Raw genomic sequence first — 23,233 nt, forward strand, 5'->3', positions numbered from 1 at the left:
GGCATGGCCACGGCGCTCCTCTGCTTCCCTCACCACCGCTCGCTGCCCCCCCGGGCCCCGTCCGTCTGCAGCCCCGCCTCGGCTGTCAGTTCTGAATAGGACTTTTCCCAGTTACATTTCTGAGAGGAGCTGAAGACACGACAGCTCAGGTTAACTTTTCTAACGAGACCCCAGAGGCTTAGGTTTTTACGTTGCTGTTTGAGGGAAGACCCGAGTACTAGGAGAGTCCGGAAAGAGGGTCAGAGGGCATTCACGGCTACGAAAATTAAGCCTAACCAGCGTTCTGGCTTGGTTAAACACATACACTGGTTTTCTTCTCTCTCCCTCAGGATCAGCTCAGCCTATCCGCCGAGTTGCATACAAGAAACTATGCCAGAGTTGGCTCATTTCGAACCAGGTGTCAGAGGCTGCCTGTTCTTTGTTTTGTTTTTTTTTTTGAACCCCCTATAAAAGCCCTAACCCCAATAAAACATGAGACATTAGAAACACTCCCCTGGTCTCCCTGATTCTGAGCTGTGCACCTGTACCAGAATGGATCTGCTCCAAAACACAGACCCAGCCTCCAGAGTACACACTCCCGGGGCTTCCCGTCCAGAATAAATGGCCATGTGTCTGCCTCGTCTGGAAGCCTCTCCTTCTCCTCTTTCTAAGGGCTCCTTTTCCAAGCTTTGCCTCGAAATACCCTTTTCTGGAAGCCTTCCCTGATCACCTACGGTCTTTAAAAAAATTTTTTTTCCTTAAAAATTTTTAAATTGTACTATCGTTGACATACAATGTCATATTAGTTTCAGGTGTACAACACAGTGATTGGACAAGTCTATACACTACACTATTCTCACAGGTGTAGCTGCTATCGTCACACAGCGCTATTTTGACATCACTGACTATATTCCCTCTGCTGTGCCTTTCATCCCTGTGACTCCCTCATCCGGTAACCGGAAGCCTGTAGCTCCCACTCCCCTTCACACATTTCGCCCATCCCCCACCCACCCACAGTCTTGTCTTTACTTCTCTCTTTGAGGCATCGCATTCCCTGTAATTATTTATTAACTGACATATCGACCCTACTAAGCCCAGCCCTGGGGACCAATGACTGTTTATTAGTCCTTTGTTCCCAGATGCTCACAACAGTGGATCGTGCTCAGTAAAGACTACCTGAGTTGAACGTGTAAAAGAAAGACTTTTTGTAAATCAACTTTTTATAAGTATCCGGTTTTTGTTCATCTGCTCACTGCTAAAGAATCATCAAATCTAAGACCTATCTTGGGGCAGAACACACCGTGCTAAAAAGGCAGAGAGCTTTCCGTTGGGTGGATCCCCAAGGTGGATGTGTCCACTCAAGCTAGAGCTGTTAGGCACAGTGAATCTGAGCCGGTCTGAGGAACAGAAGCAGCTGTAGGCTTGCTGCGCACAGTCCAAAGGCCTTCCCTGTGCAGTGCAGCAGCTCAGGGCATAACCGTAACCCCCACCAGCACATGTCCCCCCATCTCTGTTCCGACGGCCACCCATCGTGCGCCTTGTAAGGCAAGTCAAGTAGAGGAAAGAGCTACAGATTCTTTCAGCAGCAATTTAGATGTTCTGCTAAGAGGCCAGAGGTGATGTCCTTAGGGACCTAACAGTCCAGCCCCTGTTGTGGCTCCAAGGCTGAGACGAGGAGGGTTGTGGCTTTCCTGTGTAAGCAGTTCCCTCCTTGCATGCAGGGCGGAAGAAGCAAAACGAGAACAAGGCAACACAACAAATGGAGAAATAGAAGGTGGAGATGGACGGGTCTGTGAGAAAGGAGAAGGACAGTACCCAGGCAGTTGCACCCAGCGTAATATGCACAGGGCCTGCATCTCCCGAAGGCAAGAGAATGCGGAGGAACCATGTTGTTATAGCTCAAAAACACCTCAACATCACCATTGACAGCACCACAGACAAACTGCTATCATGAACTTCCTGTGGCGACAGTCGTGAGGGCCCATCATTGCCCCTGTATATTCTTGCGAAAAATGCTAACCTCAAATCTAATACCAAGAAAACAATCAGACCATCCAGACTGAGGACCTTCTATGGCACTACAAACCCGGCCTCTTCAGAAATGTCAATGTCATGAAGGACAGGAAAGGTGGGGGAACGAACCTGTTCTAGATGAAAGGAACATAAAGAGACGTGGTAACTAAATATAATGCGTGAGCCTTGACTGGATCCTGGATTAAACAAAAGCAACAAAAGACATGAATGGTACATTTGGAGGAAATTGGAATATGGACTATATATAACGTTCCATCTGGGTTAAAATTCTCGGGTATGATAAAAGTGCTGTGGTTAAAAAAGAGACGTTCCCCGTTCTTAAGAGGTCTGTGCTGATATATTTAGGGTGAAGCATCATGAGGTCTGCAACTTACTTTCAAATAGCTCCGGAAAAATATTTCCGCGTGTGTGCAAAATCAAATGTGGCATAACGTTAATGACTAGTCAGTCTAGGCAAAGGGTTTACTGGGGTTCATTCTACCATTTATGTAAGTTTGAAGTTTTTCAAATAAAAAGTGGAGGGGAAAGAAATACCTTACCATTCAAGGCCAGGAGGCCTGACAGAGCGTGGGTACACTGAGGCAAGATGTGACGTGGGACCCCTATGATGATCCATTTCTCAGTGCAGCCACGGGAACCAAAATGCTCTCCTGAAAAAGTGTCATTGCCACACCCAAGTCCCCCCCAAAGCCACAGGCACGGATCAGGGGGGTAGCCACCAGCCACTACCCTGGCCGGGTCCTAACTTCGCCAGGAGTGATGGGTTTCTTTTCCCTGAAGAAAACAAAGCTGTATTTTCAGGACTTCCATTTCAGCCAAATCTTAGCAGCCTGAATTTGTTTTTGTTTTTGCTATTGTCAGTTTGCAGTTTTCATGCAGTCTGTGTCTCTACAACATCACCTCTGACAGTTCTCCCCCAAGCTCACTAACCTCTGGTCCAAAGGGCCCTTCCTCCGTGCCTGGTCTCCCATCTCAGCTCAAGGGCCCTTTTCAGACCAGCCCTTGTCTTAAGCCCTCGAGAGCAAACAGTGACAAATGCAGAGTAGGCTGTAGGTACCTGTCCCAGACCCCGGGGCTCTCGCTGTGGCAGGGATGGGAGAACTTCCCGAAGAAGGGGGCAGATGTGCCCCTAACAGCCAAATGTGGTCGACACAATCCTGTCCCCCAGAACAATCGTTGGGGTGGTAGTAGCATTAGGGAGGTCCCATACTTCACTCCCATTACAGATGAAAACAGGCTTTCACGGGCTGGTCTTGGATGCAACACTTCTTTATAATGTGGCTTTATGTCATGAGTTTCAAATCACCAAAAACTCCAATCTAACCTGAAGGGACATAGTCTGTTTAGAAAATCTAGACTACTTACATTATAAAAGGAGTTCCTGAATCCCCACATTGATGGGAACTCATTTTAAACAAATGTGGTGGGTCAAAGCCTTGCCATTTGCATCTTATACCCCAAGTGTCTTTGAGGGGCTGAAAAAAAATTATTGAGTACAATTTGAGGGAAATATTCCAAAGTAACACAAACTGAAGTGGCAGTGAGCTTTCCTGCCTTTAAGCTTGATTACTCTAAGGAAAGTTCCAGAATGATTTTAGATGGACTCCTCAGTCACTCTGCCTTGCTGACGTTCACAGACAGGTCTTGTTTGAGCAGGCTCAGATCCCAAAGAGAAAGCACACAGCCATCCCAAAGAGTCCTCCGGTGAGTCCATGTTCAAAACTTCAAAGTTCTCCTCTGGGCTTGGTTCTCAGGGATGCCCAACACTGTGAACCTCTTGGAAGAAATTAAGCTGCCCAATTAAAGTAAGGCGACGGGAAAAAAGGGCAACAAAGGGCTCAGCCTATTCCATCAACTACTCAAGGTGCTGTTTTCAGCCCCATCTAACCTTTCCAACCTATGGACTAGTTCCTCAAAGTTCCAGAATCAGGTTACAAATAACCTGATTGTCTTTTAAAAATTCTTTGCTGGAGAATAACTGGCTATCTAGTCCCCTCACTCCTAACAAAATGCACATTTTCTCCAGACAGGCTCCTTTGCCTTTGTAACCACTTCTCTCCCAACCCTGCAGAAATCGTTTTTTTGGAGGAGGCAGGGCTGCCTCTCCCTGCCCGATCCCCCTTCTCCTCACTGGGAGTGGCTGCCTGACACTCTGGAACATTTTTCCTGAAGCCATTAAGCCTCAGTGGCCATGGAGCCAGGAAAATCTGGCTTTAACGTTAAACATATTTCATAATCACAGCCGTGCCAAAGAGCCAGGTTTCATGTGTAAATTCCTCCTTGGTTGTCCTCCAAAAACTACTCATAAGGAGGAAATCTCTATCGAAATGATCCCACCAGCAAACAAGGTATCATATGCTTCCTTTCATCCCTAAGGGGATAATAGTTGAGCATTGCTAGATTCCAGAAAAATAAGAATTTCTCACCTAAAACCAGAAGAGAGCTCAGAGTAAGGAGTCGAACCCAACACAGGCTGTGCAAAGGTCCATCGGACCAAGGATTTTGCTCCAGGTGAGCTCTGCCATCCCACGAACAGAGCTGGGAAGCAGCCCGCCAGGGAGCACACCGCACACGCACTAACGTGTGTGCTGCAATGAGCCCATGCACACACATCTGTGTTTTGCTCTACAGCAACACCCAGAATCATTTGGCCTCAAAGTGTTGTTTTCTAAGATGGAGGTCTGCAAAATCTCGATTAACAACAACACTCTGCTATTAAGCCAGGTGCCGTGATGCCACAGCTGCTCCCTCAAGCCCCACCCGCACTAGAGACCTCAGAGGACTGCGGGCAGCGGGGCACGCTCACCGTGGGCACGTTGGAGTAAGGGTGAAGCCATCCACAGATACATGGGCACCAAGAGCAGCGAGAACCCATTAGCTGTGCGGCCTTGCACAAGTGACCCACCCCCTCTGAACTCTGTTAGCCCAATTTTACAGATGAGTTTTACAGGGCCTCCTCTCAAGGCTGAGGATTACACATGAGGATGCATGTAAATGCTCAACACAAAGTACGTGAGCGAAACAGGTTATCTATTATAGCCAGCCTCTCTCAACTAGAGCTCTTTGCCAAACTGAGGGAATAGAAGTCCCAAGCTACGATTCCTGCCTTGTCTTTGTCTATTTAATTACCTTTATCTTCCAAAATGTGTGACCAGGTTTGAACAGAGCCAGAACCATTTCAGATGCAATGTGACACTGCCGGGACCTTCCTCCTTCCAGAGACTGGTCGGGTAAGTCAGAGCACTTTCTAAATTGTTGGTCTCCTCCTCCAGGGCCTGAGGACAGTGCCCAGGAGCCAGCTTTCTGAAGGGGCAGGCTGGCTCTGATGGGTGGGGCTTGCAAACAAAAGCAGAGTGCTTTCTGAGGAAGGGAATAGATGGGACTAACTCCTGCTATCTAAAATGAAGATCAGCAAATATACCGCAGCAAACTCTGCATATAAAATCCAGCTCAAGAAAACCTTTGGGTTGCTAATGCAGGCTTGCAAATATAGCAACCATAATGAAATGGCCGCTTTTTAATGATTTCCTATAATGGTGTTTATATATGGAAGCTTTTTTCCCTATTGAAGCAGTTTAATTGGAAAATGGCAAAGGAGTAAGGAGAGGCAGAGTCCAGTCCCAGTGACCACACCCGGGGACTGCGCTCTGCCGCAGCCGTCACGCGCCCCTCCTCCTCCTCGCTGTCCCCGCGCCTGCATTCCCCAGAGAGCCGGCAGCTGCCGGCCTCCCGTGCTCTCCTCCTGCCCCTGCTCTTCACCTGCCTCACTCCCATCTGTTCCTCGGCTTTCTGCTAGATGCGACCTCAGGGAGGTCTTGGCTGAGGCTCCTGCCCCTGGGTGTGGCTAGGACCCGCTGTCCACCTCCTGTCGTGGGCCTCACCTCACTGAGGGTCATTCCCCGTTGGCTTGTCTGCATCCTCCGGAGAAGTGTGCGCTCCAAGATGGCATTCGCTGCTACTTGGTATCTGGGTGCCTCCTCTGTGTGGGTACTGTGACAAATGGCAGGCAAGAGGGCTGACAGCCCTGCCCTCGTGGGGCCTGCATTCTAGATTCTCGCATGAGAGACTAGTACAACTAGTAATACACGATAAGAGAAAGGCACATACAGTGAACCACCAGGAAGAGCTAAGTGCTGTGAGGAGAAATGAAGCAGAAAGGGAGGAGAGTGCCTGGCCTCCCTGCCAGGAGCTCTGCCGGGTCTCCTCCCTGGCTGGTGGCCCCCAAGGCTTAGGCCCTGGTTCTCTGCACTCCTCGCTCTACCACGGCCTCCCACTGCTTTGGTAACTGCACATAACCCAGTGTTTCCTAACTGCTTTTCTCCAGCCTAGACCTCTCCTCTTTGCTTCTCATCTCAGGTTGAGGGTGAGGGAAGGCCAGAGTGCTCCACCCGGGCCCTGACAGGTGGAGGAAGCCGAGGGTCGGCTCAGGGAAGGAACACTCCAGGAAGAGGGAACAGTGAGGACAGACAAGCTGGTCAGGTATGAGGAGGCTAGCATGGCCCAAGGTGGGGGACGCCCAGTTCTGTGGGGGCAGATAGTCCGTGGTCAGGAGACAAGACATCACTCTCGGTGCGAAAGATGAGAGCATGTGAGGACAGCAATCTGAGGGCAGATCCTGTGTCTCACACCCCCAGTCCCTCGCCCAGCACCCAGTGAGTTGCTGAATAAGTGAATCGAGGCCGCCTCTGTGGGCAGAGAACACACACAGACATTGGGCAGATGGGGTCCCCTCCCTCCAGGAGCTTAGTCTTGTTGGCAGAGATACTATCACTGGCTATAATGAACATATATTTATAATGGGGAAGAGGAGAAAGAAAGGATTTGAGATTCATCATTTGGGAAAAGGAAGCCAGCTCACAGCACGGACAGGCAGACAGCCTGAGCTACTGAGCACTCTGTTAGGAGCTCTGAGAAGTCCCACAGCAAAGATGCCCAGCCCACTGAAGTAGGTTTATCCCTCTACTTCCCAACCTTACTTGACTAAGAAACTTTACTGGAGCATGGGGCACTTATTTCATAAAATACACATTCAGAGACATGAATGGAGGGATCAGCATAGGCTTATCTCTTTGCTTGAATGGGAACTTCTGGGCTGTCTGCACCTGTCCCACTCGCGAAGCTGGAGGGCAGAGTCCAGAAGCCTCGGGCCACTAGGGTTAGAGACTGCGGCGCTGGTATAGCAGCACATGGGACTTGGACCCACAGCTGGGATGGTCCCCGGAGGTTGCGTGTGTTTTAACTCAAGGCCCAGGGTAGGGGTCCAGGTGAATTTCAGAGAGGCAGTGTCAGCCTGAAGCCAAGAGCCCGAGGATCTAGGAGGTGCCTCTATTCCTCACTCCATTTCTGTTGGGATCACATCAGTATCAGTATACAGCTCTCCATGACTTTGCTAGCCTCAGCACCCATCCATCCTACTGACCTCTTCCTTTTTAGAGCTTTCTCTGTCCCCACTGACTTCCCAGACATGGCTCTCCTCCTTTCCTCCTACAGCTTTGGCCGGCCGACTGCTTGATGGACTCGCTGACTGCTTCACATGTTCATCCCAGCAAACATCTCCAAACACACACTATGTACCAGGCCCAGCGGTGGGCTCTGGAGATCTGCTAGTAGATAAACATGCTTCTGCCCAGTGGCGTTTAGTGGGATGGTCAGTCAAGCAAAGAGCTAGAAATACATCATTTAAAATTTCAATTCAATAGAAGGAGACAAATGGGGCAGTGCCAGAGTCAACACAGGAAGCTGCAGGCTAGTGCCCATGAGATGCTTTCAAAGGAGGTGCATTTAAACCGAGACTAAAATGAGGAGGGACACATCCTTGCCAGGAGCTCTGCCGGGTCTCCTCCCTGGCTGGTGGCCCCCAAGGCTTAGGCCCTGGTTCTCTGCACTCCTCGCTCTACCACGGCCTCCCACTGCTTTGGTAACTGAACATAACTCAGTGTCTCCTAACTGCTTTTCTTCAGCCTAGACCTCTCCTCTTGGCTTCTCATCAATACCTGCTGCCTTCAGAAGCATCTCCACCCAGACACCTCAAGACACCTCAAACTTACGCCCAAACAAAACACAGGCGCTCCACCCTGCACTCCCACTTCCTTCAAGTAAAACAAAACAAAACAAAACTCGACGCAAAACCACCTGGTCCTTTTTCCTGTGCTCCCATGTTGGGACTCGGCAGTGCCGTCCACCCATCGTGCGATCCAGACACTTGGAGAACATGTCCGCATACATACTTCCTTTTCCCCTCCGTTTCTAATCCTTCAGCAGATCTTGCCAACATTAAATCTTTCTAGATCTTAACTACCACCACCCTCATCCTAGCAAGAATCATACCCACTGAGACTTTAGCAATGGTTTCCTAGCTGGCCTCCCCCATTCATTCTTTTTTTTTTTTTTTTTTAAAGATTTTATTTATTTATTTGACAGAGAGAGACACAGTGAGAGCAGGAACACAAGCAGGGGGAATGGGAGAAGGAGAAGCAGGCTTCCCGCGGAGCAGGGAGCCTGATGCGGTGCTCGATCCCAGGACCCTGGGATCATGACCTGAGCGGAAGTCAGATGCTTAACGCCTGAGCCACCCAGGCGCCCCTCCCCCATTCATTCTTGATCCACTGATTCTCTTTACTACAGAATGATTGATTCAAAATGCAAACCTGATCATTGCATCCCCTTCCCCCACTACTCACATCTTTCAGTGTTTCTTGTGCATCTTTGATTCATGGTCAAACTCTCTAATACGGTCTACAAGATCCTGCATGCTATGGCTCCCGCCTACCTCTCCAGCCTCCATCTCACATCTCTGGGCCCTCCATGATCTCTTTTCATTTCCTTGAATGCATCCACTCCCCCACCCTCCCCTGAATGCATCTCCTCCTTTAACTGGTTAATTCCTACTTACTCTCCAGCTCTCGGCTCAAATGTCACTTCCTAGAAGAAGCTCTTCTAGAATCTTAAACTGAATCAAATTCCATGCACTCTCTCTCTCTCTCTCTCTCAAATAAATAAAAATCTTAAAAAAAAAAAAAAGAGAGAAAGGAGGGGCTCCTGGGTGGCTCAGTCGTTAAGCGTCTGCCTTCGGCTCAGGTCATGATCCCAGAGTCCTGGGATCGAGCCTCGCGTCCGGCTCCCTCTCAGCAGGAAGCCTGCTTCTCCTTCTCCCACTCCCCCTGCTTGTGTTCCCTCTCTCGCTGTGTCTCTCTCTGTCAAATAAATAATAAAATCTTCAAAAAAAAAATTCCTTTGATAAACTCTCATGGTACTATGTTCCTTAATGTTACAGCACTTTCATAATTAATATAAATGTGTACTATATTCAAGACTCTCCCCCCAATAAAATTTTGGGTTCTAAGAAAGTTACACTATGTTTACGCCTCCTTCTCGTAGTCCTTCTTCTATCTTCCCTACATGTGAACATTTCTTAAGATACGGTGCTCCTCCGTCTTCTGACTCCACACCCTTTTGACAACAGAGATCTCCTTACCTCATAACTTCAAAGCCTTTACCCTCAACCCTTATCTCTCCAAAGATCCAGTTAAGCATCTCCAAGTAGACCAGTGGTTTTGCAACATTTTGTGGGTTGACTGCAACCCGCAGCAGAAACATTTCATTCGGCAACTTATCACACACACACATAACTCAACAAGTAAGTTTCATGAAGTCATACTGTCATTTTATTTTTTTTCCTATTTGATTTCACTTAAAAAATATTTTTCGGGGTGTCTGGGTGGCTCAGTCGTTGGGAGTCTGCCTTCGACTCGGGTCATGATCCCAGGGTCCTGGGATCGAGCCCCGCATCGGGCTCCCTGCTCGGCGGGGAGCCTGCTTCTCCCTCTCCCGCTCCCCCTGCCTGTGTTCCCTCTCTCTCCGTGTCTCTCTCTGTCAAATAAATAAATACAATCTTTAAAAAAAAGAAAGATTTTTCATTTAATCTCAAGACCCACTAACAGGTCATGACCAGCAGTTTAGAATACACCGAACCAAGTATTCCCAGGTGGACATTTCTCTACAACCTCAAACGTAATATATTTATTTCCCAACTCATTTCTCAAACATCCTTACCACAAACTATGATCATTCTCTTAGCCACTCAGGATCAACAGGTTAGAGTCATTTTGGATTTCTTCTTACCCAACAGTTACTGAGACCTTTTGGTTCTTCCACCACAATGGGTTGTCACCCATTCCATCCTCCCCATTCCTGCCATCTTAGCTCAGCTTTTACTGTACCTTGGAATACTACAATAGCCTTTTCAGCTGGTTCCCCATCTCCAGAATTTTCAAATAGAGGTGATCTATGTTCGAATCACAAACATCAGGGCAGAAAGCTCATTCACCTCTTTAGTTCCAACAGAGTAGCATGTAAGGGACTCAAATGGATGTGCTTTCGTCTACTCACCAAACTCCCTGACTAATTAAATTTTAATTCAGGCCGCCTCATATTTCTAAAATTCCCATTACAATCCAGAAACCAAACTCTGGCTTCGTGAAATGGCAGGCAGACTCACCCATGTCAGCAGTGACCATGGTGGACTGGTTTTCAGGGATGGAGACAGAGGTCTGGTCTTGGTCCATGCTTCGAGAGTCTTCGTTGACCTCATGCTGACTCTGGCTGAGTTCTGATCGCAGTTCTGAGTACTCATCTTCCTCCCTGAAAAAAAAAGAAGAGTCAGCTACCACTGACAGAGATAGAAGACAAATTCCTAGAGAATATGACTTCTAAGGACAAGAAAGACATTCAGAAAGAAAACAGACAGATCTACTCCCCCTGCCCACCCTCCTCAGCCACATGGACTAGGACTCTTTTCAGGCCAAATGAACAGTCAGTCACCTCTACGGTTCCTGTGTGAAACTGAAAGGGTCCTGGGTCCACATACATATCCATATACTGAATGAGATCCATGTAACAGCCTACTAGAAACTTTTTTGCTTTTAAGATTTAGATTTCTTTACCTCCTCAGATTCTGATGTGAAAAAGAACCCAAGACCGGAGAGCTGGTCTGAGTACTGAAGCTACAGCGAGCAAAATAAGCAGGAGTCTGGTGCACAGGAATGTCACATCCCATCACCTGGAGGGTCCCACTGGAGGGCTTTCTCCTTGGAAGAGGATATAAGGAAGTTTTGGGGCTGGAGCTACCGGAAAACCAGCACCTTACCTGTGCACATCAACCTGGATGCTTTGAGAGATGTATCTGGTAAATACCACACTTACTTTCCCTAAAGCAAGTCAGTGGAGTTAGGGGATAGGAAAAGAGGATGGGGAGAGGAGAAAAACGGACACAGTGGGTGAGTGCACGTCACTCAGTGGTCTGTTCCCATCAGTCAGCACTTGCAACAGGAAGTCAACACTTAAATGCTGCCATGTCGCATCTGCACACACACACACACCGCCCCTTCTCAGCCCTACACAATCCCTCAACCTTTGGTCCCTGAACTAGCTATGGTCAAGTGAAGGAAGCTTACAATTGTATTATGTCTTTCAAAGCACATGCATACCTCTTCCTCACACCACCGCCATCACTACACACACACTGGACACAGACATGGAGAGGGCAAAATCAACCCGCTGCGAAGCATTTATTTTGCAAGTGAGCCAGAAGAGAAAACTGTCAGGGATTTAATTGAGGCTGCAAAGCCCACGAAAGTCTGTGTAGAAAGCCAGGAAGAGAAGTCCTCTTGGTTTGGCATTCACTTGAAGTTGTGGACACCAGTGGGGCAGAGAGTCTACAGCCTTGGGTTTGGGGTAGACCAAGATGGTAATGGGTGACCGCTGAAACTTGGGGAAGAGGCAACTGCCATTTTAAGCTGGGGAGACACATCTATAAATTAGAGAATGTGAAGAACTCTCCAGAGTTCCTAGTTCTCTCAAGAAATCAACATCCTCCCAGGGAAGGAATTCAGCTGAGCCCCTGCTTTATAAGGTGTTTTTAATAAAAGCCGTCCAGAAATCTGGGGAGACTTTAACAGATATTAAGCCCCCAGACATGAAAATTATGAATTAGAATGGGAGTGGTGAAGGCAAAAAATATAGGTTAATGTTCTATGAATAAGTTAATTATTAGACACTGCAAAGCTAACAATAATTAGGTTTAGGAATGAAAACAATTAAGAAGTACCTTAAGAGTAGCCTTTTTGGTCTAGAGGGTAATTGTGCCCTGATACATCAGCTCTCCTTTCAATCAGCACTTAAAAATCTGATTTTAGTTAACGGGAGGTTTTGTGTATGATGAATAAATTACCTTTGTTGCATGGCCAATGTAATCAGCTTCAGCTTGGCTGAGACTGTTCTACAGCCAAGAAAGCCAGATAAATGCTGCTGTATCTCTGGTATAAATGGCATTTGCAGAATCGTTAATAGCCATCTTAAACCCTCCTGGCTTGGCAGGTTCCAAAACACACAGGGCCTGTCAAATCTCATGCTTTGTAAGGAGTTACTTCTAGGGATTATTAGGATGAACTTTATATAGCAGTGAATAGGGAAGGGCTAGAAAAAGGAGCCTGTCGATTGCAGGGGCCACTCCTCACTGAGGTCAGAGCACAGTCTGAAGGACAATCACGCTACACTAGAAGTGTCATCTTAGGCAAAAGACTTTCAGGGTCATGAAATGCAAACTAAGGATCCGTAGTCAATGTATTCGAGCACCAAAATAAGAACAGGAAAGCAAAGACCAGCTGGATGCTGTCTTCCAGGAGTCAAATGTGTTCACAACTAATTCTAACCCAAGTAGCACGCTGTGTGTGGACACAGGAGGAGCATCTGGGGCTGCAGCTGAGTAGCAGCCAGGGAAGACTTTCGCGATGGAGCAGTGCTCCAGAGAAGTCCCAGGCAAGTAGATTTTAGGTAGGTCACGAGGGTGGAAGGGCACAAGCAAAGGCTCAGAGGTGCCTCTGAATGTGAATGAGACGAGAATGGAGAGGAATAAGTGGTTGGTATTGCTGAAACCACATGGAGTGCCCGATGGAAACCATGAGGCTGGTGGGGCACTCGGGCCATTTTGATCAGAAGGAGAACTTACCGTATTGAAGGAGGCAAAGTTAGACAGGAGAAAGAAAAATAAGATGATGAAGTCTAGGAATTCAGGGGAAGAAGTAAGTGTTGCCGAGCTCTCCTATGGAAAGAGAGAAAAGAAGCAGGGGGGAAGTGCCTAAGGTCTGTGTTCTTGACCCCAAAGGGAAGCACTGAGCTGAGCACACACAATTCCTGGTTAAGATTCCTCCTTATGGTAATTATAGTGAGTATTATAGTACAAACAAGTCGTGCAAACCAAGTCAATAATAGTGAGAGGCAGAAAGCAACCTTGCAACATCAGGCAGGGTTCTGTACCACAAAGGAAGAGGTAGAAAAAATGGTTAAACTGAACCCAAATATTAAAGTATGTACAACCCTTTTGTTTCACCCACTGACTTTGGTCAAAAAATTCACAGAGTTGCATATCCTTATCATCTCCTGAACAGCAATACTGGCATCATTCCTAAAAAGAGGCTGGAATCTGGGACAGAGAAAGAACAAAAGCCAATTCTCATAGGGCCTTTTGTAAGCAGACGGTCAATCTGTGATTGCAGTGTATGTAGAACATGGGTGCTCGGGGTTCTCTCTCTACTGTGTTATTCGGGAGCACCAGTTCATCCAGAGCAATGGAACAAGAAGTCAAAAAGCCTTTACAAGTCCCAGCAGTTTTACAAAAGCAAGAACATGAGGTGTGTCTTCAGGGCTGCTCTGTGCAGTAGGAGTCCCCTGGCTGGTAAAGATGTCTAGCTACCACCACAGCATCAGCATCTCAAAGTGACTTTATTGCTTGCTTCTTTCTGTTGTGTATACAGTAACTCTTGGCAAATGAAACTTATTCCTTTGGGGGAAAAAGGATCTCCCCAAATAACACCAGCTGCTAATGCTGGAGATGAGAGAGAAGAAAACATGAAAATTTCCAAGAAGTGATCATTTTAAGCCAAAAAAAACCCACAACAAAACAAACCCCAGAAGCTTAATCGACTGATAAATGTTGGTAATTATACACTATTGTGGTGGTTTCATAATTATGGAATTACAAAGTGCTCAGGTGTTTCTCTTTGGAAGATAAAGAATCATCTCACAGGATTCTAAATGTACCTTATTTCGTTCACCTAGAAGCATTTGTGAAGTGCTTCCAAGTTGCTCTTAGAGTGGCAATGATTAGTGCTTGCTACAAGCTTAAACAACAAAAGAAAAATGCTCCCAAGGACGCGGCATTAGGTTGTACCCACAACCTACGTAACTAGCAGTGGCTGACCAGCAGAGATCTTAGGGTTCGTCAAAGCCGGGATCAATACCTTTTATTTACAAGTAAGATGACTGAAGCTTCAAGAGGCTAGTGATTTACCCAAGATTCTACAACTAGTGAGCAGTGCAGCCTCTTTCCTAAATTTAGGACCAATGAAACAGCAGTCAAATATGGTGATCTAAGGAGAAGATTTGGTTGTTGTTGCTGACGATGATTTTTAAAGATTCCTTTTCATTATTGACTAGGCGTGAAATGATCTTATCTGAAAAGGGAAGAGTCAATGAAAGGCTAATTCTTTTCCCAATTTCCAGACCTGAAGCTGAAGTACCATGGAATCAGTAATATTTGATACGAATATTACTTATTTAGCAATCCCCATGCCTATTCTATTTTGGTGTGCACATTCATGCCTTGTCACTGGATTGATGGGTGAACAAGATCCAGATGGATGTCTACCTGCCTTGGCACCTGTCAGTCAACTATGTCCAGCTAACCCAGCCTACCTGACCCTGGTGGGAGTTTTGTTGAACTACGTTCTTCCTGACAAGTAAAGGCAAACTTGCCCTGAAATGCCATCATTCTTTTAAAGAACAAAGGCTTTTTAGATACAATGAGGAAATGTATTCCTTTCAATTCTCTTAGAGGCTCTAAAGCAGGAAATCAGTGGTAAGTCCTGATTCTTTCTGTAATTCCTCCTCTTATTTTTCCATCTAGCACAAAGGAAGACAGACTCATCCATGAATCTTTTGGTGAATAACTGGGCAAATGAAAAGGTCAGGCTCATAGTGCAGGTATGAGATTTTAGAGACTGGATTACGTTAGAGTAGATGGGACTTTGCATATTATCTTTGTTGCCAATGAGCATTTTGCAGACAAAGCAGCAGAAGGGTGAACTGCCAGTGCAGAGGGAGGTAACTCAGAGGGGAGGGGTCAGGGCTGCAGGGTTGTAGCCCTTCGAGGTGAAAGGGGAGGGGAGAGCCTAGGGTAAAAGCCAAGGCTGAAGGTGAATCTCAGGGACAGAAGATATAGGGTCCTAGAAGTTCAAGAAAAACACACCAAGAAGGAAGATTTGGAAGCAAATCCTGCAGAAAAGGACCAGACACAAGAAAAGGTCCCTGGATTTTTCAGTTAAGAAGTCATTAGTGATTTAAAAAAAAGTCTCTTCACTCAGGCTGCTGCTGTAACAAGACGCTATAGACGAGCTAGCTTAAGCAACAGGATTTTATTTTCTCTTAGTTCTAGGCTTTGGTTTGAAGTCCAAAATCAAGGTGGCCGCATGGTCAGTTTCTGGTAAGGGCCTTCTTCCTGGCTTACAGACGGCTGCCCTGTCACCGGGTCCTCACACAGCAGGGGGAGTGCACCCCGTGAGCAAGCCCTCTGGTGTCTCTTCTTCTAAGGGCGCTCACTACACCTACCATGCAGTCCCTATCCTCAGACCTCAACGAAACAGAAGTAACTCCCAAAGGCTCCAACTCCAAAATGCCATCATATTCAGGGGTAGGGCTTCCACATATGAATTTTGATTTTCAGATACATAACTCAGTCCTTAGCAAAAGGAGCTTCGGGAAACTGTTGCACTCAGAAGCCAGACAGCAATGGGCTAACAAACAGGAAATGAGGCAGAAAACATGACTACTCACGAGAGCTGGCAGTGAAAGGATGATGTTATGAGAGTAGGTTTGGGGCAAAGAAAATAATCTCCTCGGGGGCACCTGGGGGGTTCAGTCAGTTAAGCATATACCTTCAGCTCAGGTCATGATCCCAGGGTCCTGGGATCGAGTCCTGCCTCAAGCTCCCTGCTCAAGGGGAAGCCTGTTTCTCCCTCTGCCTCTACACTCCCCCGCCCCTGACTTGTGCATGCTCTCTCTCTCAAATAAATAAATAAAATCTTTAAAAAAAAAAAAAGAATCTCTTTGGGAAACAAAAGAGCTCATGTTTAATTTGCTTCGAAATCCACCCCCCCCATTTCAAGTGAGCTACTGATGTATTTTTCCACTTTCCCCATCCCATTATATAATCTCCCCAAGTCAGATAAGCATTAAAAGAAGCCACTCATAATATACAGTTAAGTGGAAAAGCATATATTACAAAAACACTGTTTGCTGTATGATCCAATTTATTTAAAATATTCATGAGTAAAATTTTTTAGAAGGCCATATATACAAAATGTTCAGTGTTTATTCCTAGGAGATGGGATTTAGGATGCATTAGGCAGGGTTCAGTTAGGAACATAAACTACACTGGATGTTTCAAGTAGAAGAGATTTAATTTAGGCAGTTCCACACTTGCATAACTGTTGGAAGGACCGGAGAAGTGTGGGCGGAGGCCACCAGGAGCTGTCAGATTTGCCATCGCAGGCATGGACCCCTCAAAGGTCAGCAAACTGCCACTGCCTTCACACCTGCCCACAGCTCCTGGCTCTGAGGTGCAGGACCTCATGCCCATGAAAGCCTCTGTCAGCTGCTTCTATCATGGCCTGAGGAACAATGGCTCCCACCTCCCTTCTGCTTTCCAAACCCATTTGAAGGCACCTCACTGGCAGAACCAAAACTGTCTCCAGAACCCAGCTATTAAGGCAATCTGGGAAGCAGTCCCAAAGGTCCACCCTCTGATTCTGGGGAGAGTAGAGAGAAGGGGTGGGAATGGTACCAGGTGCTAGATAACATGTCACAGGCCACCCTCTTTGGCTACTCGACAACCACACACAGCCTCTCATACACCCTGAAACTTCCAAGTTACAATAGCAGTGACACCAAGCTTCTGTAACCATCCCTCATTCAAATGTGAATGATTCACCTTCTCACCGAAGTGGGAGACCCTAAGTCCCATCAGTTATTGTATCCATTGTCAGGTAACCACTTCTCTTCTAGGTCAGTGGCAAATCCTCCTAGATATCATCTAACCTAATCATTAGATAAGTTTCACCAATACCAGCTCACCTTGTATAATAGGAGAAATTAAGAAGATAAAAAAGAAATTGTATACACAAATAAGCACCGAAATATGCACAGTCTAGCCATCCTTTCTGCAACTGGCCATAAGGCTAAGGTTGATGTTTCTAATCTTCTTCTTCCACTAGGAAATCCCTATTTTCTTTGTGTTTGGCCAGCACCTTGGTTGGTTAGAGCTCTTCACTGAGTGAAATAATTAGCAATCTTTATTCCTGAGGGACTTGGTCCTAAGTGTGTATAGCTGGTACCCCCTACTTGGGATCAGATTGCTACAGAGTCTCCAAGCAAAGTAAGACTAGCTTTATCAGTCAGGGAGGGGGAGTGCTTCTGTAGGATGGGAGTTTACGGGAGTTTGTAGGCTCTAGGTATTCTGATTTGTGGAAACCTACCCAAGGGTTTCGATTCAAATTCTCACCATTTCTTCTTTTCCTATCAATGTTTCATTTTTACCTAAGAGATCTGGTATGGCTGTGAATTCAGCTTACATTGGAATTCGGCCACCTGCAGTGTCTGATTCTTGGCTGCGTCAGCCCTGTGGCTACAGGTGATGGGAGAGTGTCTTCTAGGGTGGCCACAGAAGGTCCCCGTTCTGACTGTGACTTGAGATGAAAGTTTACAACTATGAGATTATTTTTGTTTTTACTTAAGCAATTTAGTATTGCTTACGTATGGATGTATCATAGCTTACATAAACTATTTCCTTACCATTATTTTTCAGCACTTCCAGCAAATTCCTAACTCAGGCCCAAACTAAAATGACAAGAAAATCTATAAGTACCAGCATTGTACCTGAGTGGTGTGACAATCCATTCTCTACACCCTGGATCTGCGAGGGCAGTTGGAGTTTCTCCAAGGTGTCTGGCTCCCACCGCACTCAGTCTAGCAAGCATCTCAGGACCTGAGGGCAAACCCATTTCCTGGAGTGCTGGGGGCAGGAGACATGCCTTAGCCGAGGAGGTCAGGGGACCAGAAGAGCCTTGTCCTCCTGGCCCACATGTCCGCATGGCCTGCAGGGAGTCCCCTTAAGGAGGGGCCAGCTCATTTACATAATGAAAACTGGAAGAATTTAATGTGACATCTGCACAGATGCCATCTCCCTTTAAATAAAAGGCACCAATAAATGTTTATGGTCAAGAAGCTCACTGTATTTTAACACGAAGCAGTTTGGCCGTTACATTCAATTTAAACACCCTGCAACTGAGTTTTCCAGGTGATGTGTGATGCTTTTTTTCCACAACTCACTGAGCCCATTTGCCTCACCTTCTCAAGTGTTTAAAAGTGCAACATGTTTTAATGGAAATTACAAATTTGCCAATGTACTCTGTCAGCCTCCTTTAAATCTGCTATAATCATTTCTTTGGTCTGAAAATTTTTCTCTGCTCATGCGTTTCTAACCTACAATCACTCTCAAGACCGGGATACAATTTCAAGGCCCTGAGGTTCTAAATTGGAATATGGAATTTACTGTGTGGCTCCAGTTTAGTGCAAAGTTTCCACGATTTTGCCCAGAAAACCAGAGGCCCATCAGTTCCCTCATCAAATAACCCTGTCATTACTCTCTCAGACTTGGAACAAAATGTCCCCGAAGTTTCTTCTAACCTGGGACTTCTAGAGGGAGAGTTTAAAGTAGTTGCTTCTACAACTGCCCTGATTGCCGCTTGGACAAACATTCAGTGAACAAAGCCCTCTTTCTCCATAAAGGTAGGTGACAACCATTTGCTTTCCTCAGGGCGGTTCCGCGAGGACAGGCAGGAAGATAAAAGTTATCCTTGGCTAAGTCACTCAAAGAGAACCCCTCCTCTGAACAGCAAGGCAGATACGCCAATTAAGGGCTGCATGCAGGAGCCTTAGGGGTTAACTGATTGATGAGGAAGGCAGGACCCCCAAGAGTCACTTTCATGGAAAGAATATTAAGTAAAAGCAGAGAGACTTCAGGTTCTAACTCCACCTCTATTCTCCGCTAACTAGAACTTCAAAGTAATTCCCTAATATTTTTAAGGCCCAGCCTTTTTGCCAGTAAAATGATGTATCCAATCTTGTTCCCTACCCTAGGAGTTTGTAAGAGGCCACATCAATGTTGGTAAATCAACTTCAGGTGAGCTCAAGACGCTAGATTATCTAGAAGCAGACGTACTGCTTAGTCCTAAGCCACATTCATAGATCTCTCAAAATTCCCAAGGGAGACAGACACACAGTTTGCACATCGAGAGCAGACCTGGGGTATTCGAGAGGTGGTAGGGATCCTGGGAGGGAGATGGAGGGGCGCCCTTCAGAACTCGCTAATCAATCATTTCACCCATTTCTGATTCGACGCTCTTATCAGTAAACTGAGGATTACAACTCCCACCCTGGCTACTTTCCAGGGGAGCCCTCGAGACGATCAAGATGAGAACAGAATAGTGGAGGGGAAAGGGCATGGTTAACAAGGTAAAGAGAAAGTGGTTATCAACTGTAAAAGTCTTAGCTGCAAATAAAACATCATTATTATTCATCGGGACGACTTCAACTCCAAGAGCCAGGTTAGAACCCAGAGGGGCAGAGAGAAAGCCGCAGCTGGGAGCTCACTACCTGATGGTGGTGCCTTGCAAACGGTCTATCTTCTTATTGAGCTCAGCAATGATGCTGTGGAGTTCCGTGATGCGCTCCTCGTACCGAAGCGTTGTCCGCTCCTGGACATCCTCATGTTCTCTCATGAGGTGGGACTGCTCACACTGGGATCAAGAGAACAAGACAGAAGTGCCAGTGAGTAGATGCACCTATCAGTGAGTGATGCTCAATTTTATGGTCTCAAACCACAACCTCAATGTTGAGCATGCTCCCAATAAACACAGGCCCGCACATTGGCCAGGAATCCCAGAAGCCACAACAGCAGCTGAATTTTATAATGCACCCACCCCCGCCGCCCCCGTGGACAAAGTCTTTGCCTTTGTAGCATTCATTCTGTCTTTGAGGAAAGTCCCTCTACCATTGCTCACAATCTTTGTGGCATTATCCAAGTCTCTTGCTTTTCCCTCGCCAAGAAGTAGGCAAGTGCCGGAGCTGGATCCATCAGATACCTTCTTTTGGGGATGTGAATCTTGAGTGAATGGACTTAAGACTGCATGGAGTTCACTCACTTGACTGAGGGGCCTGAAAAGATTGTCCCTTAGTTCCCGACACCTATATCCCAGAGCTTCCCTCCCAGGTTCCCTTATGGCTGTTCAGTTTTCCTTATACCAACTCATTCCTTTTTTGTTTTTTTAATTTTTTTTAATGAAAATTAATTTCTTTAGTTTTAATTCATTCCCTTTTTTTTTTTTGACATTGCCAGGGTATGTTTCAGCCACTATTCAACCAAATAATCCTAAGTGGTATGACAACATTTCTTATCTGGCTGGTCATCTGTAGACTTCATTCTTTCCAATATCCTTTTCTACCAGACTATGAACTCTGGGAAGGCAAGAACTAGGCGTTTTCATGATTTAGCCCTAACACCTGGCAAACGGCGGCTTGCTTCACAGTGGGCGATCTAGTAGCGTTATGGAATGAATCAGTGGCAATATATCACACTGTCAAGAAGACTGCTTTGCAGAAACAATGACAGAAAAAGCTGAGGTGCTTCCCTTACTCAGCATTTGATGGTCTAAGAGGCAGCAAATGCTCTAAAAACATTTTTGTAGCTAGAGTTCAAATCCTAAGGAACCTGTTCATCTCCTACACTTCTCTGCCCCCTCCTCAATGCCCCACCAGTCACAGTGCATTTAATCTCATTTGCATAACAATAAAACACTCATCAGTGATGGAACAAGGAATCCAGCTTCTGTCCCTGTCTACTGCATTCAGCCCTGATTAATTTCCTGTCCAGCAGAGGAATTTTAATTTCATTTCAGCGAGGTTTTCCTAATGCCAAGAGCCATATGTACTTGCTAGCTCTGCACTTTCAGGGCCGGTGGCAGACAGGCAAGGGTAAGACTTCTCACCCACCACGTCCAATGTCCTCCTCCTTCCCTAAATCTGTTGCTTCCCATGGCGTAACCCAGAAGCTACTGGGCAGGGACGACTGCCTTCAAAGATAAGCACAACACACTAAGCCCAGCGCCACACTGAGACAGAAGTACGCAGCACGTAAGTCTGCTAAATATGGTGGTATATATCACGGCAGAGACCACAGCTACAAACCACCTTGGTCAGTATTAACGTGGTAACTTCCTGGGGGCTGCTGGGAGCTCTGGGAACAAGACTGGAGGCAACAAGGTTGTGGGGGCTGTATCACAGAACTTCGTGAGACAGCTGCTTTCAGAGAAACAGTGATGTGAACTTCTGTTCTCAGGGACAAACTGCAACATCAAATAACCTCCACTCAAGGTCCGACAGATGGGGAGTACATGGAAACGGAGGCAAGGATCAAGGGTGAGTGAAAGTCACATCTACAGGGAGGCTTTCCTAAACAGATCAAAACCCTAACAGGCCACAAATACTCTTTCCATGAAGTTATGCCTTTTCATCCACGATCCATCATATTTTACAAGGAACAACAGAAGTCCACAAAATGACAGTGTGTCACAGACAGTATGTGTCAATAAATGAAAAAGGTTCATATTCCTCTGGAACATACAGCAGAAAACTGTTTCTCTCCATCCCTGCAAAATGTCTATGAGCTTTTGTTATTAGTCTTTATTCCCACCTTCACATTGTGTACGTGTGTATAGATGTGCATATGCGTCAGTGTAGCTAGCATTCTTATGAAGACCACCAGTTTTAGATCTTAAAATAATTACAAGATAATGCCCAGCCTGGCGCCTGGGTGGCTCAGTTGGTTAAGCGACTGCCTTCGGCTCAGGTCATGGTCCCGGAGTCCTGGGATCGAGTCCCGCATCGGGCTCCCGGCTCAGCGGGGAGCCTGCTTCTCCCTCTGACCCTCTCCCCTCTCATGCTGTTTCTCTCTCTCTCTCTCTCAAATAAATAAATAAAATCTTAAAAAAGAAAAAAAAAGATAATGCCCAGCCTGACCTGGATCTCGTTTATGCCATGATTCCTACTGCACTGCCATCTTGCAGGCTCCTCCTCTTTGGTTTTGATATTCAGCTCTCTGGGGCTACAAATCACTGTGAAACGGGGCACCTGGGTGGCTCAGTTAGTTAAGCATCTGCCTTCCGCTTGGGCTGTGATCCCAGGGTCCTGGGATCGAGTCCCACATGGAGCCCTGCATCGGGCTCCCTGCTCAGCGCAGAACCTGCTTTTCGCTCTGCCTGCCACTCCCCCTGCTTGTGCTCTCTCTCTCCCTGACAAAATCTTTAATAAGAAAAAAAATCACTGTGAAATGCTTCCCTTTACAAAGTCAACAACTCTCACTCTCCTTTCTCTCTCTCTTTTTTTAAAGATTTTATTTATTTATTTTGACAGAGAGAGACACAGCGAGAGAGGGAACACAAGCAGGGGGAGTGGGAGAGGGAGAAGCAGGCTTCCCGCCGAGCAGGGAGCCCCATGTGGGGCTCGATCCCAGGACCCTGGGATCATGACCTGAGCCGAAGGCAGACGCTTAACAACTGAGCCACCCAGGCGCCCCTCCTTTCTTTTTTTTTTTTTTTTTTTTAAGATTTTTATTTATTTGAGAGAGAGAGAGAGAGTGCATGTGTGAACAAGCACCAGCAGGGGAAGGTGCAGAGGGAGAAGCAGACTCCTCGCTGAGCTCTGAGCCGGACACAGGGCTCCATGCAGGGCTCAATCCCAGGACCCTGGGATCACAACCCGAGCAGAAGGCAGATGCTTAACTGACTGAGCCACCCAGACGACCCTCTCACTCTCCTTTAATTCCCCACTTATAGTTCCTCCTTCAGTCTTTAGATGTCAACAGCCCACCACCACCACCAAGGCAGACCAGAAACTGCAAAATTCACTTAAAAATGAAGGTGTGCAAATATTCATGCAAGAAAAAGGCACACAATCTACTGATAATCACCAAGACAACTCCAGGCATCCCTGGTGACTGCTGTGAGCTGCCTAACAGGTAAGATCCGGGGGGGGGGGGGGGGGGGGGGGGGGG

The 23,233-nt window shown here is 46.6% G+C and overlaps 1 protein-coding gene across 2 annotated transcripts in view; it reads right to left on the bottom strand.

Annotated features, from left to right (window-relative positions):
• The window catches only part of MCC (MCC regulator of WNT signaling pathway), a 398,823-nt gene that overhangs the window by 77,011 nt on the left and 298,579 nt on the right, over positions 1–23,233 (bottom strand). For both annotated transcript variants that reach the window (XM_044917088.1, XM_021701419.2), the window contains 2 exons: positions 19,780–19,922; positions 10,511–10,653 (listed from right to left, as the gene is read on the bottom strand). In XM_044917088.1, the coding sequence (XP_044773023.1) occupies positions 10,511–10,653; positions 19,780–19,922 (286 nt within the window). The remainder of the gene's footprint in view (positions 1–10,510; positions 10,654–19,779; positions 19,923–23,233) is intronic.

This window comes from Neomonachus schauinslandi, chromosome 7, assembly GCF_002201575.2.
Source record: "Neomonachus schauinslandi chromosome 7, ASM220157v2, whole genome shotgun sequence".
Taxonomy (NCBI): Eukaryota; Metazoa; Chordata; class Mammalia; order Carnivora; family Phocidae; genus Neomonachus; species Neomonachus schauinslandi.